This window comes from Dipodomys spectabilis, unplaced genomic scaffold (assembly GCF_019054845.1).
Source record: "Dipodomys spectabilis isolate Male_0828 unplaced genomic scaffold, ASM1905484v1 ptg000174l, whole genome shotgun sequence".
NCBI lineage: Eukaryota > Metazoa > Chordata > Mammalia > Rodentia > Heteromyidae > Dipodomys > Dipodomys spectabilis.
In genome coordinates, this window is record NW_024870851.1 from 4,921,571 (window position 1) to 4,945,834 (window position 24,264).

Genomic DNA, 24,264 nt, shown 5'->3' on the forward strand with positions numbered 1-24,264 from the left:
CAAACTTTCATAGATAATAGGGTAGCAGAAAAAGCGATATCAAAGTTCTTTTGGGGCTGGGAGTATAGCTCAGTTGTAGAGCACTTGCCTAGCCAAACGCCCCGGGTTTGATCTCAAACACCACAGAGAACAAACTAGAATACTAAATTCAGTTTATTTGGGCTTTATAAGATTTCAGTTTTTTGAAATTGAATTTTTTGTTCTGTACATGCAGGATTTGCTAAATAACTCACAAATAAGTTTTTCACTAAAGTGTTTTTGGGTTTTACATGTAAAAATGCATTTTATAACTGTTTTATTGCTTCATTGCTTATACACACTATTTTTCTTTAATAATTGACTTGAAAAATTGCTGTTATAAGTCGGGCACTAGTGGCTCATGCCTATAATCCTAGCTACTCAGGAGGCAGAGATCTGAGGATCACGGTTCAAAGCCAGCTGAGGCAGGAAAGTCCATGAGACTCTTATCTCCAATAAACTACTCAAAAAAGCCGGAAGTGACACTGTGGCTCAAGTGGTAGAGCGTTAGCCTTGAGTAAAAGCAGCTCAGGGACAGTCCCAGGTCCAGAGTTCAAGTCCCATTGCCAGCAAAACAAACAAAAATTGCTGTTATGATAAATGGTTAAAAGAAAAACCTCCAAATTCACCTACATTTTCAACTGGAATTTTTATAGATTCTACATTCTTTTAACTTGCCTTTGGGTTAAAGAGTTTAGCGAGAGACATTTAAATATCTTTACCGGAAGATATTTTGATTACAAATAGAAAACATTTCTATGCAAAGATCTGGCCAGAGACAAACTATTCTGGTAAAGTTGCTATGGGATTTATCTTCCATATAATTTTTTTAAATTAAAAATGTTGAAGGTAGTATTTTTGTAAATTGAACAGTAGGGTCATATTGAGATACATTGTATAATTGAATATTTAGGTTCTTTATATAAGTAATACAGAGTATTTGAGCTTAAAGTACTGTTAAAACTGTTTTGTGTATCTGTTCTCTGGTTTAGTTTAAATGAGAAGAGGTATGTCCTTTTATCAATCACTAAATCTACTTCTCTAATACATTTGTTCTTATTCATGTCCCTTATAATTGCCTCCAAGGACCAATGCATTCTGTTTCTTCTAGATTCTCTATGCTTTAATTAACCGTTCACATAGGGAATGAAGCTAGTCAGATTGTGTCTCATTGACTTTACTACCCTGGCTTAGTTTTGCCATGAATTTGAAAATTCAATTTCGAGGTGATTGTGAGACAAGGTCATTTTTGCTGGTCCTGGGGCTTGGCCTTGTCACTGTCCTTGAGCTTCTTGTACTCAAGGCTAGCACTCTACCACTTGAGCCACAGCACTACTTCCACCTTTTTTCTGCGTCTGTGGTACTAAGGAATTGAACTCAGGACTTCATGCATGCAAGGCAAGCACTCTGCAACTAAGACACATTCCCCAGTCCCTACTTTAGATCTTAATTGAAAAAAATTAATTGTGAGGATACTTTCAGGGGTTAATGTCAATCTCAAGCAAGAGCTTAGATGATAGACCTTTGGAAATGACCTAACCAAAGATAAATTAGCTGTTCAGACTAGTATGTTCTGTGCAGCCAAAGCAAAACTGGGCCACTCCTCTTTCTATGATGAGAAGGTACATTAGATAGTGTTGTTCCTGGCATTTACTTTAAGGATCCCTATTTGGTTATTGCAGCCCCAGCAAAATACCTAACTGAGCTACTTAAAAAACAGAAATTCACTTTCTTACTGCTTTGGAAGATAAAGCCCAACATCACAGTCTGGCAGGGTTTGATTTCGAGTGAGAGTTTTCTTTCTATCTTAGACATGGTCTTTTCTCTATGGACCTGGAAAGGTGGGGAGAGGGATCTTTCTTTCATTAAGTCACTGATTTCATTATGAGAACACTACCCTCATGATTTAATCTAACTAATTCCCAATTCCCTGTCTCCAAATAACATAATCAGAGGATTTAGGGCTACAAGGTATGAGTTTGGAGGGAATATAGATATTTAGTCCATAATGGTATGTATGCTTTTTCTCAGTGGGATTTGAGAGAAATTAAGAGTTAACAGATTTTTTTTCCCCCAGAAGTATGTCACTTTGTTTTGAGGTCTAAAGATACCATGAAATACTTAATACAAGATGAAAATGCAAATGTATTTTGCTAACTATGGTGCACTTATGTCTATCTGTATGTAAGACACCATTATGGTACAGTTCCTTCTCTTGATATTTTCTCCCAAATACTTGGAATTCAGCTTTTTCCCCTATAGTGCCTCTGACATTCTATTTTTCCAGTAAACTTAGCAATTCAAACTGCTTGCATGTCTGTGCTTTCTTTCATTTTGTAATACTTTGGTGGGACATACTTGTCATGTTTCATTGGGGGCAGACTTTCTTCTTAATTTTGTAACACATTTTACCTTAAATATGTTGTGAGAGGGGTTACTACCATTATATTGATCTTCAGCTTATAAAACATAATTAATGTGTGTTTAACAATGTAGTTGAATGTTATATATTTATGACTCAGCAAAATTTAATTTCTGTTAATTCACTGTTGAAGTAGAATCCCAATGACATAATTTTAAATCAGAGTTAAAAACAATATTTTAGGGCTGGGAAGATGGCTCAGTGGTAGAGCGCGTGCCTTGCATGCCTGAGGCCCTGGGTTCAATTCCTCAGCACCACATAAGAAAAAAGAAAAAAGCCGGAAGTGGCACTGTGGCTCAAGTGGTAGAGCGCTAGCCTTGAGCTGAAGAGCTGAGGGACAGCGCCCAGACCCAGAGTTCAGGCCCCAGGACCGGACCCAAAAAAAACCCATTTTAGCTAATGTTAAGCTTTAAGCAGTTTCATCAGATTATTTACAATTTGACCAGCCTTCCAAATATTAGTAATATAAAGAGCAAAGGTTATTACTTTCTGGATTGCATGGTATAAGTGAATTCAAATTCTGTATTTTGGGGCATTTCTTAGATAATCAGATTGTTGTACTGTAATGGGGCTTGACTGTAGGGCCCTGAGCTCTTGCTTGGCCTTTTCACTTAAGACTGGGGCTCTTCCACTTGTATCACATCTCTACTTCTGACTTAATTGGAGATAGGTCTTACAGATGTTTCTGTCTGGGCTGGCTGTGAACTGTAATCTTCAGATCTCAGCTTCTTGAATAGTTAAGATTACAGGCATGAGTCACCAGTTCCTAGCTCGGCCAGTTTTCTTTAATCCTACCTGATATGACTAAATACGACAGATAAGCTGTGTTTTGAGCTTATTGTTGCAAAGTTTTAAAATTATTTTCCTGCTTTTTTAATAAATCTTTGATTTATGAGCATCTTAAGATGGAACTTTACCTTTATTATGATAAGATACTCTCTGCCAGGTGGTGGCACATACCTATAGTCCCAACACTTGGGAGACTGAGAGAGAAGGATGGGGAATTTGAAGCCCGTTTACACTACATGAGAATGTCTCAATCCTCTAGCCTCCAAAAATGATAAAAAAAAATTTGTGAGAAAAACTGTATTAAATGAGTATGAAATTTCAGTTAAGATAATCTATAATTGGAAATGTAGCTCAGTGGTAAAGTATTTGTGTAAAGCTCTAAATTCAACGCCCATTACCCCTCCATAGCGCACAACACACACACACACATACGTGTATGCATACATGCCAATGCAGTATGAATCCCTTTTAGAAATAAATATCTTAAAATTTCTCTTTTAAATTTGTCTTGAAATTTTAATTTATAATCTTAATACCTACGCTATTTAAATATCTCTACAAGCCAGGTACTGGTGGTTTATTCCTGTAATCCTAGGCTGAGATCTAAGGATGCCAGTTGGAAGCCAGCTTGTACAGGAAAGTCTGTGAGACTCTTGTCTCCAATTAACCACCAGAAATCCAGAAGTGGTGATGTGGCTCAAGTGGTAGAGAGTACTAGTTTTGAACAAAAATGCTCAGGGACAGCTCCCAGTCCCAGGACTAGCACAAAAATGATGACCGCAACAAGAACAAAAAAAATCTTGAAGAGCCAAAGAGGATATAAACAACATGTTTATATTCAGTTTCCTAATCTAAGATTTATTTTTCTTTATAATAATTAAAATAGGCCTTACAATGTAAGTCTTCAGTATAGTTATAATAGACTTTATATCTCTATATTTAAAATGAAGGCACTTAAACTTTCAAATTAAATTTTGGATTTTTTTGAGGTAATCTTTATATTTAAGTATATATTATTAACGAAGAAGCTGATGAAATATAGAATAATTAAACGTTCAGTATTTAGAAATAGCATGAATCTTGTAGCTCTATAATTAAATTCTGTTCATATCAGACCAAAATAATCTATATTTACTTAAATATTCAAAAATACTTTGAGTATTTCTAGAAATTTCCACCTAAATTTGGCATATCTATTTAAGTAGTACTTAGATTGTGTTGAAAAAGGTATGTGTGTAAGAGAGACATTAGTGACTTGTTTGCTTATTTGCTTTAGTTTCTTTTGTATTAAATGCTTTTTAAAGTACATTTCTTTAGGACTTGCCTACATCTGCTCTGATAACTGAGGAGCTACCACCACAGTCCTTAATTTTTTAATTTTAATGTCTCTTTAGGATTACAGTGGGGTTTATTCAAGTGAGTGGTGATAGTGTGTGTGTGTGTGTGTGTGTGTGTGCATTCCAGATCTTATAAGAGGTCTAGGAATATTCAGTAGTTGTCTTCTTCCTTCATCTTCTAATCATAACAAAATACTTTCTTTTTTTGTAGTACTAGTAAATTTTCTTTCTTAAAATCCAAATGGACCAGAAATAAATTTTTTAGTTCATTTGTATCATAAGTCAGTTTCTAATGACTGTGACTACCTCACAGTCATTTCAGTATAGACATTAAATTTTTTTCTTAGAGTACGTAATAAAATCCAGCATGTCTTTAGGTATAAACTTTTATGTGAAGGATAGTGTCTTCAAACAGGCTTTTCTTTCCTCCCCCACCCCCCCCCTTATCTTTTTCTGTCTTTCAGGCATTGAAAAGAACACTGTGGCCTTTTAACTCAGTGGTACTTTAAAATGCACTATTCTTCTTATCACTATAAAAAAAAATTGATGCATGGGTAAAAGTAGCTTTTTATATCACAAATAAATTGAGCTTGTTATAGTCCTTTCTCTTCATTCTCAGGAGGAGGCAGAAATCCAGGCAGAACTTGAACGTTTAGAAAGAGTAAGAAATCTTCACATACGGGAACTCAAAAGGATAAACAATGAAGATAATTCTCAGTAAGTATTTGTTCTTCACTGCTGATAAATTCTAACCCACTCACCTGTCCCTGCTCCCAGGCAGAGCATAAATACCACTTCCTTGTGAGGCATGTCATCACACTGAGAAAAGAGCTTCCTGTGCTCAAAGGACCTTGTATGATATAGTCACCAGTCATCTCACCACTGTCTCTCCCCCTCTGCTTGCTGCATGGCATAGACATGCTCGCCGCCTCAGACGTGTCATGCACATTCCTATCTCAGGCCTATTTTGCATGTCATTTCCACTGGCTGATGTTTTCCTCCTCTAAACATCTGAATGACTTTTATTTCATTCCAAATTTTTATTAGAGAGGCTGTCTGCTACCTTAGAAATCAGTTCCTACCTCAGCTCATTCTCTTTCGGTAGTGTTAGCTTGCTTTAGTTGTCACGATTTGGGTTTACACATTTAGTGTTTGGTTATTTGTTTTGTCTCCCAGCTAGACTATAAACTTCATGAGCCCATGGACTTTGTTTTATTCTTGTTATATCATCAGAGCCTAGACAAAGGCACTTATTAAATGTTTGTTGATTTGGCTTGGTGCCAAAGTTAACATTATTGCAGTGAAGGAGAAATTATTTCTAACATGACATATTTGGGAGAAAGGTGGAGAGAACTACATGATATTACAATGTGTTCTTGATTTCTAGTTGTTAAGATGAGGACCATAGATATGGTATATGTTAAAAGAGTTCAAAGAAAAGTATGAGTTTATGGGAACATTATGAAAACAGAAATTAATTAAACAAGGCACTACTTAGATTTGGTTGGTATAAAAGAGAATTGGTAGTGGGATAACAGTGGCTCCTGCCTGTCATCCTAGCTACTCAGGAAGCTGAGATATGAGGGTCATGGTTGAAAGTTAGCCCTGGCAGGAAAGCCTAAGATGAGAACTTTGATCTCCAATTAACCAGCAACAAAAAGCTGGAAATGCAGCTGTGGCACAAGTGGTGGAATACCGGACTGAGTGAATGCTGAGTGAAAAAGCTAAAGGACAATTGCACTGCTCTGGGTTCAAGACCCAGTATCTCCTCCCCACCACCCCCCCCCCCCCCCACACGAGAGGAATGGTGTTTGTTTACACTTTCATCTTTAAGTCTGATAACATAAATTTAAAACTTCATGACAATGTGAGTATCATAATTGAAATAGCCTATTTCTTCTTCTTTCTTGTTTTTATTTTGTGCCAGTCTTAAGGCTTGAACTCATGTCCACAAGCTTCTTTTGCACAAAGATAGTGTTCTACTTCTTGAGCCATAGCTCCACTTCTGGCTTTTTTTTTTTGTTTTTTTAGTAGTTTACTAGAGATATGAATCTCACACTTTTTTTGCCAGAACTGGCTTTGAACAGCCATGGTTCTTGTATCTCCGCCTCCTGTTAGCTAGGCATGAGCCCACTGGTTCCCCGCAGCAAGAACCCATATCTGTTTGTAAAATATAATTATTTTACTTAGGAAAAAAGGCTCATTTGTGATTATTAGTGTATGTGTAATTCATAAATATGAAGATCTAATTCTATTATGTGAGGTAAATGAAATAATACAGTTAATTTCTATCAGCAACCCATGGGAATTAACTTAAAATTCTGGACATGAGGCTCAGAATTTGTGGTTGTGACATAGTGATTAAAATAAAAACAGTAGTTAAAAATGTGCATTAAAACTAAGCAGATATCTCAAGTTTTCAAGAAAGCTTTTATTATTAAGCCTATTTTTACTTGTTTTTTTAAATAAGAATATAAAATACAATGTGTTTGCACTTAGGATTTTTACTATCTCTGGTAGCAGTTCCCTTATCTGTAAAGCAGACATAACAGGTTCTACTTCATAGGTTAGATGAGAACTAAAATGAGTTAATAAATGTAAGTACTTAGTGTCTCCAGGTACAATAAAATTAAGTTTATGAATAATTTTTACATTAATTTTTTGTACCAGTCTTGAGACTTGACCTCAGAGCCTGGACACTGTCCCTGACTTGAGCCAAAGATCCACTTCAGGCTTTTTAGTTATTAATTAGAGATAAAAGCCTCTTGGATTTTCCTGCTCCACCTGGTCTCAAACTGCAATCCTTAGATCTTAGCTTCCTGAGTAGCTAGGATTATAGGTGTGAGCTACTAGCACCAGGTTCTAAAATGTTCTTTTTTACTTTTTAAATTAGAGATTAAAATTATTTAAGAAAAGTTTCAAAAACAGATTTAGTCATGGGCAAAGGACATTCAGTGAATAGAATTATTTACTTAAAAAGTATATTTTTGCCATCTGGTTATTGGTAGCTCATGCCTGTAATCCTGTCTGTTCAGGAGGCTGAGGTCTGAGGACTTCATTCAAAGCCAGCCTGGGCAGATAAGACTGAGACTTTTATCTCCAGTTGACTGCCTAACAGCCAGCTGGGAAGTGGAGATGTAGCTCAAGTGGGAGACTGCCAGGCTTTAGCAAAAAAGCAAATTGAGGGTACAACGCCTTGAATTAAGCCCCAGTGTTAGCACCAATAATAATAATAATAATAATAATATAAAGTAAATTTTTCCAAGAGAAGTGATATCTGAAGGTAAGGGATTTCATATCAAGACAATAATTTGAACTGGATGTTGTAGCGATGTCTATAACCCGGGTATTTGACAGTAATTTTTAGGTGTTTAAGAGAGTCCTGTAATTGACCATTGAACATGAATATTAAGCTATAAAAGCTAAACTTTGTAGACACTATAGCCTTAAGCTAGGTGGTATTTGTGCAAGTATGGGTTAGAAAATGAAAAATACTGACTAGAATTTGAAAATAACATTAGAGTAACTGAGAAAGAAATTGCTAGAAGAACAGAGAGTAGAATTTGTACAAGGAACTTTTTGTGTGTCTTTTAATGTGCCTGAGCAGTTTTTCCTTTCTTCTTAAGGTTCAAAGATCACCCCACATTAAATGAAAGATATTTACTGCTTCATCTGCTTGGAAGAGGTGGCTTTAGTGAAGTATATAAGGTAATATATTTTTCTTCTTGCTAATACAGGAAAAACACCAGAGGTGGTTAAGAAGTATTTTATCTTTTGTTTATTGATTTTACACTGATTTTTATGTCCTCACAGAGTTTACTGTGGTTTATGTTGTGTTTTCCCCAAGTTCTAAATACTGTTCTTGGACATAGTCTCCATTTATTTAATCCTCTTGACTTTTTTTTTTCATGTTGGTACTGGGCTTGGATGCAGCCTCACGCTGTCACTTGTCTTTGCACTCAAGGCTCTCCCACTTGAGCCACAGCTCTATTTCTGGGTTTTTGCTTGTTAATTTCAGACAAGGGTCTCATGACCTTTTCTATTCAGGCTGACTTTCAACCAGATCTTCAGATCTCAGCTTCCTGAATAGCTTGGATTAGAACAGTCACTCACCTAATAAGTCCATTATGTGACTCCAAAGAAAATATTGTTTATTCTTTGTGTGACTGTGTGTATCTGTGTGTGCATGTGCATGCATGCTTGCATACAGGTCTGTGTCTGCATCTGTGTGTCTGCTGTGTGTATTAGCAACTAGGAGGGTTACAGGTATGAGCCACTGGCATCCGGCTCATTTTGTTTTGGGTGCTTTTTTTTTTTTTTTTTGCTTTATTTTGAAGAAATAGGCTGATGGCTTGAACAAATGAAGTGTACATCCCTTTTTTTTTTTTTTTTTTGAGACATTAGGGAAAATTAAGCATAGGTTGTTTATTAAAGAAGATCAAGGAATTACATTATTGAATATTATTGATATAGTTAGTTATAAGAGTAATATTTCATTTTAAGTGTGCTATTATTTCTTAGAGATAAATGCTAAATAATTCATAAGTGAAATGAAATATTACCAGGAGCCAGGTATTGGAGGCTCATGCCTGTTTATCCTAGTTACTAATGAGGTTGAGATCTGAAGATTGAAGTTTGAAGCCAGCCTAGACAGAGAAATCTTAAATAGTCTTATTTCCAGTTAACCAGCAAAAAGCCAGAAGTGAAGATATGGCTCACGTGGCAGAATGCCACCCTTGAGGGAAAAGCTAAATGAGAGCATGAGTTCCTGAATTCAAGTCCCAATACCAGCACTTAAAAAAAATCACAGGTGCTCAGTGGTAGAGCACAGTATGTGCAGAGCCCTGTCTTTGATTTGTAGTGCTGCATTCCCCCAACAGGAAAAAAAAATGAGTAAAGAACAGATGGAAAAGATGAAACAAGATTGCCAAAACATTGATAATTTTTAAAACTGGATAATGGGTAAATCTTTTAACAGCAAAAAAAGAATTTTTACTTTTGTTACATATTAAACAATTAACACTAAAAATTATAGTTCGTTCTAATTCTATAGTATTGCAGAAATTATCACAAAAAAACTTTTAAAAAATTTCTTTAGTCACCTAGTTGATCTATGGGCTTAACTGTTCTTTGGCTTTAATCCTAGGCATTTGACCTATATGAACAGAGATATGCTGCTGTGAAGATTCATCAGCTTAATAAAAGCTGGAGAGATGAGAAAAAAGAAAACTACCACAAGTAAATAATAATACTTCATAGCTTTAATAAATTGTGTTTTGAAGCTGCTCATAGAGAATTAATATACTCTTTTCCTATAGACATGCCTGCAGGGAATATAGAATACACAAAGAACTGGATCATCCCAGAATAGTTAAACTCTATGATTATTTTTCCTTGGATACAGATACGTAAGTAAATATAAGGATTTAACTTTTAAGAAAAGACGTTGTTTTTTACTTTCCTGATCCTATAGTGATAATTCATTTTTCTATTGCAATTCTGAATTGCTGCATAATAATTATGTCTTTTTCCTCCTCCTGTCCCACTGTAGGTTTTGTACAGTGTTAGAATACTGTGAAGGCAATGACCTGGATTTCTATCTGAAGCAACACAAATTAATGTCAGAGAAAGAAGCTAGGTCTATTGTAATGCAGATTGTAAATGCACTAAGATATCTCAATGAGATCAAACCTCCTATTATACATTATGATCTTAAGCCAGGTAATTAATGAAAGATGTCTACCAATTTAAGCTCTAAACAGTATAATTTTAGAAGGTATCATATGTATAATATCTGACAATCAGGTTTACTTTCCAAAAGCTAGTTTAAATCATAAAGATAATACACATTAGAAAAAGAATCTTCTGTTTTGTTTAGGAAACATCCTTCTGGTAGATGGGACAGCATGTGGTGAAATCAAAATTACTGATTTTGGTTTGTCCAAGATCATGGATGATGATAGCTATGGTGTAGATGGAATGGATCTAACCTCCCAAGGAGCAGGCACTTACTGGTATGTGTATTACTAAGCATATTAAAACTACCTAAAGTAGTCTCTAGTGATTATATGGGAATGTAAATTTATTTTCAAGTAGCCTAATTCTCTCGCTTGGCTTTTTTGCTCATGACTGGCACTCTACCACTTGAACAATGGCTCCATTCCAGTTTTTTTTGGTGATAAGAGTCTCCTAGGTTGTCTGTGATTCTCAGATCTCAGTTTCCTGGGTGGCTAAGATTACAGGCTTAAGCCACCAACACCTGGCTTGGATTTTCTCCTATAATGTTACAGTGGTATTTATCCATATAATTTTATGTATGTATGTATGTATTTATTTATTTACTGTCAGTCATGGGGTCTGAACTCTGGGCCTGGGCATTGTCTCTCAGCTCTTCAGCTCAAGGCTAGTGCTCTACTACTTGAGCCACAGCACCACTTCCGGCTTTTTCTGCTTATGTGGTGCCGAGGAATCGATCGAACCCAGGGCCTCATGCATGCAAAGCAAGCACTCTACCATTGAGCCACCTTCCCAGCCCCCATATCAATATTTTTATAAATACATTGTCTTTACTATTACAAATAAACTAATCATCCAGTTTTCTCTGTAAAATTTTTTTGGTTGAAGTTTTTGTGAACACAGGTATATGTTATGTTGATTTCAAATGGGAGAATATTCTTGATCTTTATTTAGACTTCCCCAAAATTAAAGACTTAATACATATAAATCCAGCTCTAGATAGAATCCATTCCTAGACAAAAATATAGTTTAGTGTCATCCCTTTTAGTGTATCTGGGTGTTTAAATGTGACTTGAGGGTTCCTAGAACAGTTTTCACACAATTTGCCTAGATCCGTAATGACCATTTTCCACATGATGCCACCGGTCTATATAGGTTTTACCTTCATGGATTCTTTTAAACCCACTTTAAAATTTCAAATTCTACTGGGTCATTTCTTATAAATAATATATGGATAATATAACTGTAAAAATTTGTGTGTGTGTGTGTGTGTAATGATCAGTCAGACAACTCCCTAACCATTAATAGTGTCAATAAGTAGTCTTTAGATTTTTTTCTTTTAGCAACTAGACTAGACGCTTTTATTGCTAAATCAAATAGAGCTTTCTACTTGCTTTGGAGTATAGGGAAAGATTTCTATCAGAAACGAGTTATTGTTCCTCTTTGGTAGTTCTACTTTAAGAAAGTTTCACATGCTAAATATCATCTTTGTATGAGCCTTCTGAAACCTCAGTGATTTTTATATAGTGAGTGTAAAACTCAAAAGTTTTTTGTTTATTTCTTTGCTAGTGCACTGGGACTTGAATTCCTACTATTTGAGCGAAGGTCCCAACCCTAAAACTCACTTGTTTGTTTTTCAACAAATTTTTATTTAGTAGAATCATCCTTTTTCACAATTTTTAGTTTTATGTAAAATTTTGAGTTTTAATATTCTAAAATGGATCTTTTTTCTTAAAATCTGAGATGACAAATTAGATTTTCACTTTTGAATAAGAGCACCCTGTATTGCCTTAGTGTCTAGTATGATTAACAATTGAATGCCATTGTAGAGGTATCCATAGTACCCTGCTCTAACAGGAGGAAGCAAAGAACTGTCTGGAAAGAAATGGAGAAGGCATAAGAGATTCAAAAGAACACAGGATACTGGAGCACAGTTTGCACGTGATGAAGAGTCATACTGAGTGCAAACTTTGAAATTTGTATTACTGCCTGCATTAGGATTTTTCTGTGTTACAGCAAGAAATATGAAGTTTTACTTTGTTGGCAATGTGTTCTCCAAGTGGTTTAAACAAGATAACCATATATTTGGCGCATATTTTAGAAAGGAAATTGCATGTCTGTTTGTGCAGATTTAAATAAATTATCCTATATTACAAGTTTTTGTGTTTTGGCTTGAGAGTCAAATGGTTTAAAAGATGTAAATTTGTCAATAGTTTAATTGGATTTCATTGATGAACACTGTTGTTTTTGTATGGATAAAATAAGCATTCTAAGACAGTGTTTTAAAAGATTTTTAAGTTAAAGGTTATTAATTTCTGTCTTTTTCTTCCCCCAAAACTATAGGTACTTACCTCCTGAGTGTTTTGTAGTTGGAAAAGAGCCACCAAAGATTTCCAACAAGGTTGATGTGTGGTCAGTTGGAGTCATCTTCTTTCAGTGTCTGTATGGTAGAAAGGTAAGTTAAATTATACTAGCATCATCTGTGTAGAAATAAATTGAATTTTTTTCTCTTAAATGCAGAATTCACTAATGAAATCACTGTAGATCCTTAAGGAAATCCAGGCTTCTCAATTTCTTGGATCAAAATTGCTTTAATGTCATACCAATTTATTTGGCTATCCTCCCTCTCACAGTTTATTTTGTCTGTCCATCTGTATCTGTCTGTCTTCCTTTGCTTACCTACCTACCTAACACACATATTTATTCATTTTTCACTTTTTCTAATACCCACCACAATCTCACCCTCTACAGAGTTTATAATGGGCGTAATTCCTCCTGTGACTCCTCAGAAAAATACTATTAAATATAGTCTTTATTCCTTCCAAACTTTTTTAAATAGTTTAGTCAGAAGTGCAAGTTGCTGCAGATAATATTTGGCTCATATCCCACCTTATAGACCTTATATGAAAAGAGAGGTTAAGGGGCTTTTCCAGAAGTTCATAACATGTTATGACCAAACCCAGATCCCATAGACCCACATCTAGAGCTATTTTGTCTTAAACTTACATTGCAACAGTATTATTTTCTCTTACAGTGTTTCATCTGTTAATGATTAGGTAATTTCATAAACTTTCTCCACCTACAATCAATTATAATCTTGTTTCTGAGACTGCATCCTAAATTTTACGTAACTAAGGATAAGATTTTAGTACCAAAATAATTTAGGTTGGAAACTCACTTGTAATATCTTAGTTTTGAATATTTTGTGAGATAAACTTCTCATCATTTTTTTAAAGCCATTTGGTCACAATCAATCTCAACAAGACATTCTTCAAGAAAATACAATATTAAAAGCCACAGAAGTCCAGTTCCCTGTAAAACCAGTTGTAAGCAGTGAAGCCAAGGTATTAAACTCATCTTAAATAAGTCTTTGAAGTAACTTTCACTTGTGCTTACAGTATGGTAAGTACTTACAAGTAAGTACAGTCACTGGAGTTGCCACTGCAGGGATCTGAAATCACTAACTTGGGCTGGTGATTTCCTCGGAAAAAGGAGATTTTTCATCTTTTAAGTACCCAAATATAATTTCTGATTCTTTGTGCATGTCAGCTTTCAAAATTTAGGGGGAAAAACCTCCACAAGATCTGATAGCTTTTATGTTTTTATGTTAATATTGACAATTTAAGTATAAAAGAAAGTAAAAGCAGTAATAACTAAACCTACATACATACAACCCTATGAAGAATAGATATTTTAGTTATTTCTATTTTGTCAAGTGGGAAAACAGACACAGTCTTGGCAACTAAGGGGTAGCACAGATGTGCTCACAGTGTTCATGCCTGTGATAGAGTCCGTGTCCTGGCATCTTCACTTGTAACCACATTCTAATCACATATATGTCTATGAATTAACATAATAGGAAATAGATTAATACTAAAATTTTTCTCATGCTGCATATTTTCATCCTTTTGGACTTTGATTTTTGTATTTTTACTCCTGCTTTGTCATATTTGTCACAAAGCTCACTTCTTGGTGACTCTTGTTAGAGTTTTCACTTTTTTAAGTCCATAAAATTCTTAAACTAAAGAAGTTTCTGATGTGAATATATCAACCCATAAGAACAATTTATAAGCAAGCACAATATATTTTATATATTTCCGTGTGTGTATGTGTGTGTGTGTGTGTGTGTGTGTGTGTGTGTGTGTATCAGTACTGGGGTTTGAAGTCAAGGCTTTGCAGTTTCTAGGCAGACAACTCCATCAATTTAGCCATGCTTCCAACCTTATATTTCTATTACTTCTTTAAGTCAGTCCCAGCGTTTGAACTTTTTGCCAGTCCCAGCCTCATACTTGCTCACTTGCTTGCTCAGCTGGCGCTATATTTCTTTAGCCCTTCTTTTTGCTGGTTATTTTGGAGATAGAGTCTCACAGATCTTTCTGTCAAAGCTGGCTTTGAATCACAATCCTTTATAGCTCAGCCTGAATAGCTAGGATTACAGGTATGAGCCACTAGCACATGGCTCCTTGCTATTCTTAGTGTGGTTAAGTACCATTAAGTGTTTATAGACATAGTAGCCTTTTTAATTGAAGATATGCTGGATTTTATGTCATCAAGTTATTTAGTGATGGTTAGAATATTTTGATAATTAAAAAGATGAGAGTAAAATTATCTTAGGATGTAATGGTTGGATCCCATTAGTTCAAACCCCACTACCATCACCAAAAAATACTGACTTAATGAATTATTTTTTAGGGTAAATATGATTCCTTTAAAAAGATCTTAGCCAGGGCTAGGAAGGTGGCTCAGTGGTAGAGCGCTTGCCTTGCATGCCTGAGGCCCTGGGTTCGATTCCTCAGCACCACATAAGCAAAAAGAAAAAAGCTGGAAGTGGCGCTTTGGCTCAAGTGGTAGAGCGCTAGCCTTGAGCTGAAAAGCTGAGGGACAGCGCCCAGGCCCAGAGTTCAGGCCCCATGACCAGACCTCAAAAAAAAAAAAAGTAAAGATAAGTACAAATGCTGTGGTGATCATCACCTTGCTGTGGTGATGAAACATTTATTTAATGATATCTTCATTGCATTTTTCCCTGTACATCTTTTAACTTGTGAATTTATGAAGCAGTTAGAAATTTCAAAATGAAACTAATATTTCTGGTGGCACCATTAAACGAGGACATAATTTTTTACCAGTTATCACTTGAGAACATTTTTTATCTGTTGCCAAATGAATGACTTTCACAAATACAACATTGAGTGAAAGAATCCCATCAAAAGATAACATACTTCTGTAATTCTATTTACAAAAAGTTCAGAGCACATGAAAAGAAAACTCAGTTATAGTATTAGTCATTGTAAAGGAGGTAACCCTGCTTTACTTGCGGTCTGAGCCAGTACCTGGAAAGTAGGAAGGGGCCTATGGAGCTTAGGTGTGATCACGTTCTTTTTCGTGATCTGGTTATTGGTTACATAAATGTATTCATCTTGTGTTATACACTTGTAACTTGAGTGTTTTTCTAAAAATATACTTGAGTCCACGAAGTTTCTTTGTAAGGAGCTATTTTCAAATAATTAACAGTGGGGAAAATAGTGACTATCTTCCATAGTTTAGTTTTTCCAAAACTGTAATGATGCACAGAACTGACCAAACAGAAACCTTAAAGGGAGGGTCACGTTAGTGTTATTTCTACTTAAACAAAGTTCTTATGCTCAGTAGAAAAATGTACTATGACTAAAAATGGCTTATAATTTAGGCAAACTAAATTGATAATAAAATGGAATGTGGTAAGTGTATTGTTTAGCAAAAGAAAAATATAAGAACAAAAAGCCTTAAGAATTTTGTAAGCAAAAATACAATTTCCAGCAGTAAATTCAAAGGGTTAGTAATAATAACTTAGACTATAATGTGGCACTACAAATTGTGAGTGGAGAGTTGCAATTGGCACAAGAATTTCCTTTTTTTTTTTTTTAAAGGCCTTTATTAGACGCTGTTTGGCATATCGAAAAGAAGATCGATTTGATGTGCACCAACTGGCAAATGACCCATACCTTCTCCCACACATGAGAAGATCGAATTCTTCAGGAAACCTACACATGGCTGGGCTGACAGCATCCCCTACACCCCCTTCTTCAAGCATAATTACTTTCTGACTTGCCTCCAAGATTGGCATGATATCTTTGAATTTTTTCCAGATGCATTCTTGAGTTTGAGAGCATTTGAGTGTTTTATTGTTTTCTTTTTTTAAAAAAAAGGACATGGATAAGAACTGTTTGTGAACTGAAGTTCTTTGTAGCATCATTTGTATGAGAGAGGATCATGGACGGTGAATAATGCACACTTCTTACTCTGACCTTGAGCAGTGAAGGATGGCTGCCTGTTATGCAGAAACAGGAGTGCCATGTTGAGATAGAAAAAAATGCGGAGCTTATTTGTTTGTTTATTTAGGGGAACACTGTAAATAACGTTTATAATACTTAAATATATTTGATTGTTACTAGAGAGTTCTAATATGAAGGGTAGTTTTTCATTATTTAAAAACAAACATGGAAAAATAAGAGACCTATTTCTAACACAAGAACTACAGTGCCTGGATACATCTTCAGCATTTGGCAGTTAATCTGCTGAAACCAAAGTAAGAACTGAATGACAGTGACCGTTGTATTTTCTAATAATAGAATGTGGGAGTTAGAATCTTTTAGACAAAGGTGGGCTTTGTCATTGGCCTATTCTGGCTTACCAAGTTGTACCTCGAAATCATTTGTCCTTTTTTTTTCCACTGGTTATATAAAAGAAAGAGCTGTTATTCCTAGATACTTCATACTTTTGACACAAAGAGCTGCTTATTTTGAGATCAGTTGAATTCACTAAATTATAATATCTCCAGTGTGCTTTCAACCTGTTAGAATTGTTAACATTTTATTTGTTACCAGGCCTTGTTCATTAAAATGAGACAACATGTGACCAAAAGCAGTCCAGTTCTATGCAGGATAATGATAAATTCCCTTCTAGCTCTTATTGTAAATTATTGTACAGATGTCCTGTTTCAATTACTAAGTTTCAGCAGCTTATTCTTGTACAAATGTTTAAAAATATGGCTTTTTAAATTGGATATTGTATTTTTTTTAAGTCTTCTTGAAGGCGCTTTAATTGCTGCTAAAAGATGTTGCTTCTTTGCTGAAAATCAAATGACCTCCTTGAAGGTGCAAGTTGACTGTACATCATAGAGAGACATTAAAGCAAGCATTCATTAACAATCAAGGCATGTAAAAGTGATCCGTGTTGGGCATACTGAGTTCTTCAAATCAGTTTCTTCGGTTCTAGGGCTGTGGAGCACATAGATATTAGATTTATAAATTGTTCGTGGTTATTCTACATTTCTAGAAGGTTCTTATCATCAAGGTGGGATGATGGTCCCATAAACAAGTTTCTTGTGGTTTGTACAGATTAGTTAAAATGTGAACATTTTCTAATTGCTTTGTATGGTAGAACCAATATTTTTCAGGATGTTATTTCACTCCTGTAAAGACTTTCTTTATTGTCACATTCATGATGCTAATACTTACATGTGTAAGCTGTCCATGTTGCAGAAAACGGAGGCTATACCTACCACAGATTCCCTTAATATTGTACAAACTGTGGCTTTTATTTCTCATGTTGCAAGCCATTTTGTTTTTTTCATTGTACATAGACACATTGTCTCTTTAAGATGCTGCTGAAATTGTAGAGAATGTAGCCAAAACAATAAATAATGACAGTTAAAATGTAAAGACTATGAAGATTACATTCAAAGACAGCTTTCAAGATTTAGGAACTGACTTTAATACTTAAGAATCTGCTGAAAAAATCCTTAAGTATTCTTGAAAAGAAATATAAACTATTTCAAGCTCTAAAACTTACCATTTACCAAAGCTGATCTTAGGTAAGTAACACTTAGCTATATCAGGAGTGGCTTAAAAGATATACCTGTACTTCTGTACATGAAGAGCAAAATTCTGTATCATCACTGACATAGTCATGAAATATTAACATTGTTGAGCATTTTCAGATGCTGTCTGCAACTTTTTGTTTTGAGTTTACATTTTTCAGAATCATAAAGTACTATATTGACAAAGTAACTGTTATTTAAGTCTTAAATTAAATGCCAAGTTTGGATATGTTGCCAGGTATGCCTATAATCCCAGCAATTAGGAAATGGTTCAAAAGTTTGAGGCCAGCTACATAACAAGACCTTGTCTCAAAAAAAAAGAAAGAAAAAGGAAAAAGAAAACAAAGAACAGGGGCTGAGAATGTAGCTCAATAGTAGAATGCTTTCCTGGCACGCACATGGCTCTGTGTTGATTCTCCAACGCCTCATACACAGGCAAAGTGAATATATAACAACATAAAGTTGAATGAGTAGTAACAGACATATTTCACTTCTTCACCTTATTTAAGCCTCTTTGTGCTCAAGGCTAGCACTCTACCACTTGGGCCACAGCACCATTTCAGGTTTTTGAGTGGTTAAGTGGAGATAGGATTCTCACAGGGACTTTTCTGCCCAGACTGGCTTTGAACCGCAGTCCTCTGATCTCAGTCTCCTGAGTAGCTAGGATTACAGGCATGAGCCACTGGCACCCTGGCTTACCCTGTTATTTCCAAATGAACAAGAATAACTGCTAGTGTCAAATGCAGGTAAGTCTGAAGCAGGAAGATTGCAAGTTTATGGCCAGCCTGGGCCACATAGAGGGACCGTGTCTCCAAAAAAGGAGAAAAATACAGGATTGGACAGGGAAATGAACAGAAATAGTCATAAAATGATAGTTTCATTGACAAAAGTATTCATTTTAGAGTGAAGAATGTAGGAGATGAATCAAGTCATAGACCTTGGTCAATGTTATCCTTTGTTGCCCCCTCCCAATTTTATGCCTCTCATTGTTACTCACAAGTTACATCGTACATTGTTTTACATAGTGTACATGAACATTGACTGCATTTGTTCCCCTTCCCTCCATTCCAGTGCCCCCACTTTGCACCTCCCCTAAAACATGTTTCCACTTCCAGGTATTGGTTTTGACAAACTAGTTGTTTTGAGGAGTTTGTGTATAAATGCATAGAGCCCTGAGTGTATTATCATGCCTAGTTGTATTTTACATCTAACTTACACATAATGAGAGAAAGCATGGGCCATTTGTCACCTTGAGCCTGGATGGCTTCACTTAGCATTATTTGTTCCTGGTCCACCTATTTCCCTGCAAATAATACTATTCATTCTTATGGATCAGTAAAATTACATTGTGTATATGCCCCACAATTTCTTGATCTGCTCTTCTATTATAGGACATCTGGGCTGTTTCCATAACTTGGTTATTGTCACTAGTTCTTTAGTGAACATAGCTGTAAGTGTCTTTATGATATCTGGCTTGCAATGTCCCCAGGGGTGATATGGCTGAGTTGAAAGGAAGATCTATGTTTAGTTTTTTGAGGAACTTCCAAACCACCTTCCAGAGTGGTTGTAGTAGTTTACAATCCCATTAATGGTGTAATAGGGTTCCTTTTTCCCTACAGCACCTCCAGAGTTTTTTATTGTTGGAATTCTCCATACTGGCCCATCTTACTGAGGTAAGATGAAACCTCAGTTCATTTATTTCCTTTATGACCAGGGATGTTGAGCATTTTCCTCAAGCGTTTCTTGCACATTCTTCTGAGATGGCTCTAGATAGCTTCTTTGCCCATTTATTGATTGGATTGTTAATTTGGGAGGGGAGTTTCATAAGGTCCATATATTTTGTTTGTTTGTTTGTGGCCAGTCGTGGGCCTGAACTCAGGGCCTGGGCACTGACCCTGAGCTTCTTTTACTCAGGGCTCGCACTTTACCACTTGAGCCACAGCTTTTTCTGTTTATGTGGTAGAGTGCTAGGCAAGCACTCTACCACTAAGCCTCATTCAGAAAGTTTCTCCTATTCCACCTTGTAGTAGTTTCAAAGTTTCAGGTCTGAAACTTGGAGGTCTTTGGTCCATTCTGAGTGGATATTGGTGCAAAGTAACAAACAGGGACCCAATTTTATTTTTCTACCATGGCAGTTTTACCAACACCAGTTATTGAAGAGGCAACCTTTTTTTTTCCAATATATATTTTTGCCCTCATCAAATATGAGTTGACTGTAAGTATATAGGTTTGTTTCTGGGTCTTCTAATCTATTCCATTGGACTTCAGGCCTGCTTTTTTATGCCCGTACCAAGCTGTTTTATTATAGCTCTGTAGTAGTTTGAGATCTGGGATTGTGGTACCTCCAGCATTTGTTTTTTTGTTTTTTTGCCTAAAATTGCTTTGGGTCCTTCATTGTTCCATATGAACATTTGGATTGTTTTCTCTCAGTGAAAAACAACACTGGAAGCAGCATGCTAGTGGCTCATGCCTGTAATACTCAGGAGACTGAGATCTGAGGATCACAATTTAAAGTGAGCCTGAGCAGGAAAGTCTAGGGGACTTACTTCTAATAACTTAACCAAAAAAAAAAAAAAAGCTGGAAGTGGAGCTGTTGCTCAAGATAGTGGTAGAGTGCTAGCCTTGAGTGAAAAAGCTCAGGGACAACATCTAGGCCCTGAGTTCAATCCCCATACCAATAAAACAAAAACCTGCATTGGGATTTTGATGGGAACTGTGTTGAGTTTGTAGATAACACTTGGCAGTATAGCCATTTGACTATATTCTACCTATTCATGAACATCTAAAGTCTTTGCATTTCCTGGTATTGCCTTTATTTCTTCAGATTTTAGGTTTTTGCTGTAGAGATCTTTTACTTCCAGGTTAGGTTTATTCCTTTAAAAAAATTTTTTTTGAGGCTATTGCAAATGAATTGTTTTTCTCTGTCCACTGTTGGTATTCAGAAAAGCTACTGATTTTGTGGCTTGGTTTTATAACTTGCTACTTTGCCAAAGTTGTTGATCAGCTCAAGAATCTTAGAGGTGGTCTTGTGTATGGAGCAGTATTTTTTGCCAGCTTCTCACTGTGTGGGGGGATGAGGGTCACTCTCCGCTGGCATGGATCCACTCATCCCTGTTCGTCAGGGGTCAGCACTGTGTTCTTCTGGCATCATCTAATGGCTTTTCCTCTGAAGAAAGGAGGAGCATGAAGGTGCTTTGTTAGATGCCCCCCTGGGACTCTCAGAGTGGTGATCACAGATGGCCAGACCTGCATCAGATTCTCAATCACTTTCCAATTCCCTGAGCCTTCAGATCCAGAGTTGTCCTGTGTCACTTGGCTAGATTATTATTATTATTGCTGAGATAGGAGTGACTGTTTCCATTAAGTGTGGTAGTAGGTTTGGAGTCTGCTTAAGTTTTCTGTTTTGGTTTTTTTTTTTTTAGCTTAAAATTTGATACATCTTGCTTGGCACTTGAGTCTGACTGTGTACAGACAATCTAGTGACCTCTTGAGCTGGATTTCTTTGCTTAAGCTCTGTACCTCTGATCAGAGGGAACTCTTACCCTTTTCTGTCACCATTTTGTGATTTTCCCAAAATACCCCCCCCCTTTTTTTTTGTGCCAATACTGGGGCTTGAACTTGGATCCTCTCGTTCTTGCTTAGCTTTTTCACTTATCATTTGAGCCATACGTCCCCTTCTGGCTTTTTGGTGGTTCATTGGAAAAAAGAGTTTCATGGACTTTACTGCATAGGTTGCCTTAGAACTGTAGTCCTCAGAGGTTAGCCTTCTGAGTAACTAGGATTATAGTTGTGAACCACCAGCACTGGGCTACTATTTGATTTTTTTTTTTTTTTTTTTTGCCGGTCCTGGGGCCTGAACTCTGGGCCTGGGCTCTTCAGCTCAAGGCTACCGCTCTACTACTTGAGCCACAGCACCACTTCTAGCTTTTTCTGCTTATGTGGTGCTGAGGAATCCAACCCAGGGCCTCATGCATACAAGGCAAACACTCAACCACTAAGCCACCTTCCCAGCCTCTTGATTTTTTTTTACCTGAAACTGATAACCTTTTACCTTTAAAAACACATTGGCAGATCTTTCTCTAACCTCACTTAAAATTTTTGTTATCTATTTCTAAATATGCTGAATTTCAATGTTCTGCACATTTAATTTTTAAAAAACTGCTTTTTCCAACTATTTTTAGGTTAAATTATTAGGCCTTCAGTCCTTGGGTTTCAGTTCATTCCACAGTTCTAGAATTTGTAAACAAATCTTGATTTGTATTAGCTCTTTTTCCCAAAAAAAAATGTTTATTTTAATCCTCTTTTCCTTCACCTTTTCTTGTTTTGAGGATTTCGTCCCTATAATTTATTAACAAAATGGTTTAAGTCCTTTGTTTTTTCAGAACTGTGATTTGAACTTGGGACCTTGAGCCATGGCTCCCGCCAGACTTTTTACTAGCTAGTGGAAGACAGTATCAGGCTTTTCTGCCCAGGCTGGCTTCACACTGATTCTCTGATCTCAGCCTCCTGAGTAATTAAGATTATAGGCAGGAGCCACTCAGCTTTTTAAAGCTACCTAGCTTTAAAAAAAAGGGGGGGGGGCTGGGAAGGTGGCTCAGTGATAGAGTACTTGCCTTGCATGCCTGAGGCCCTGGGTTCGATTCCTCAGCACCACATAAGCAAAAAGAAAAAAGCCGGAAGTGGCGCTGTGGCTCAAGTGGTAGAGCGCTAGCCTTGAGCTGAAGAGCTGAGGGACAGCGCCCAGGCCCAGAGTTCAGGCTCCACAACCAGACTCCCCCCTCCCCCTCCCCAAAAAAAACAAGAAAGAATGTTTGTAAACCAAATTTTGGAAACTTTCATCAAGCCAGAGAACTTGGTGTAATAGTTATTTCATGATAAGACCAAGGTACATGGCTTTCAATCAGAAGTTCTCACTTATTTATAACACCAAGGATGTGGCCAGCCACCAGTGGCTCACACCTGTAATCGTAGCTATTCAGGAGGCTGAAATCTGAGGATCTCGGTTCAAAACCAGCCCAGGCAGGAAAGTCCGTGAGACTCTTACCTCCAATAAACCACCAGAAAACTAGAAGTGGTCCTGTGTGTGGCTCAAGTGGTAGAGTGCTTGTCTTGAGCTGAAGAGCACAGGGACAGCACCCAAGCCCTGAATTAAGCCCCACGACTGGCAAAAAAAAAAAAACACCACCAAGGATATGGATTGTTGTAAAGAGAGCAAAAAAAGATAGCTAAAAATTTAAGATTTTTTGAAACCATGCTCTTTGGATTCAGATGTTGACAACCGTCTACCACCTGTGATCAGGGTCTTCATCTGGAAATGAAGATAATAAAAGTACCTCTTTGCATAGTGAACTGTAAATAAGTGCATCTTTTTAAATCACTTAGATCAGCACATAGTATGGGCCATGTATAAAAGCTGCTCTTAAGCTGGGCACTGGTGGCTTATGCCTGTCAAAGCTACTAAGGAGGCTGGGACAGGAGAATTGAAGCTAGCTTGAGCAGGAAAGTCTGTGAGACCCTTATCTCTGATTAACCACCAAAAAGCTGGAAGTGCAGCTGGTAGAGTGTTACCCTTTGAGCAAAAAAGCTCAGGAAAAGCACCCAGGTTCTGATTTCAAGCCCTAAGACAGGCATACACACACACACACACACTTTTTAAGATTCAAAAATAATTCCTTTTGCCTTGTGTATTAAGAGCAGTCTGCTTCTGGTTCCTATGGTAATTTAAACTCTTCTGGAAAACTTAATTTGAAACAGCAACTTGAAAACCATTAGAAAAAAATTGTAACGATGTGTACAGTAATTACCAAAAGGAACCTGCTTTGGCCATTTATGATGTTTCATCAGTAGTAATTCTATACTTTCCTAAGTTACCTATGCTAGTAACAGACATCTAAACTAAGATGAGTGGGTTGCACTATTTTAAAAAGGAGGAAATAGACTTGGAATGGTAAAGCTGCACGTAAACAGCAGGATCAGAAGTAAAGAACTTTTGGGGTCTTGTATGGTGTTCTTGCCACGTTAGCATTTACATCTCACTTTATCATAAACTGAGTTGCCTCTTGTCTTCAGTGGTAACAGACATCAAGCTAAATAGCTACAGCATG

At 36.5% G+C, this 24,264-nt stretch overlaps 1 protein-coding gene across 3 annotated transcripts in view; it reads left to right on the forward strand.

Annotated features, from left to right (window-relative positions):
* The window catches only part of Tlk1 (tousled like kinase 1), a 116,769-nt gene extending 98,767 nt beyond the window's left edge, over positions 1-18,002 (forward strand). For all 3 annotated transcript variants that reach the window (XM_042694050.1, XM_042694052.1, XM_042694051.1), the window contains 9 exons: positions 5,186-5,283; positions 8,193-8,274; positions 9,713-9,804; positions 9,885-9,974; positions 10,118-10,287; positions 10,445-10,580; positions 12,646-12,757; positions 13,539-13,646; positions 16,209-18,002. In XM_042694050.1, coding sequence (XP_042549984.1) covers positions 5,186-5,283; positions 8,193-8,274; positions 9,713-9,804; positions 9,885-9,974; positions 10,118-10,287; positions 10,445-10,580; positions 12,646-12,757; positions 13,539-13,646; positions 16,209-16,385 — 1,065 coding nt within the window. In that variant the 3' untranslated portion in view covers positions 16,386-18,002. The remainder of the gene's footprint in view (positions 1-5,185; positions 5,284-8,192; positions 8,275-9,712; positions 9,805-9,884; positions 9,975-10,117; positions 10,288-10,444; positions 10,581-12,645; positions 12,758-13,538; positions 13,647-16,208) is intronic.
* Positions 18,003-24,264: the final 6,262 nt, after the last annotated feature.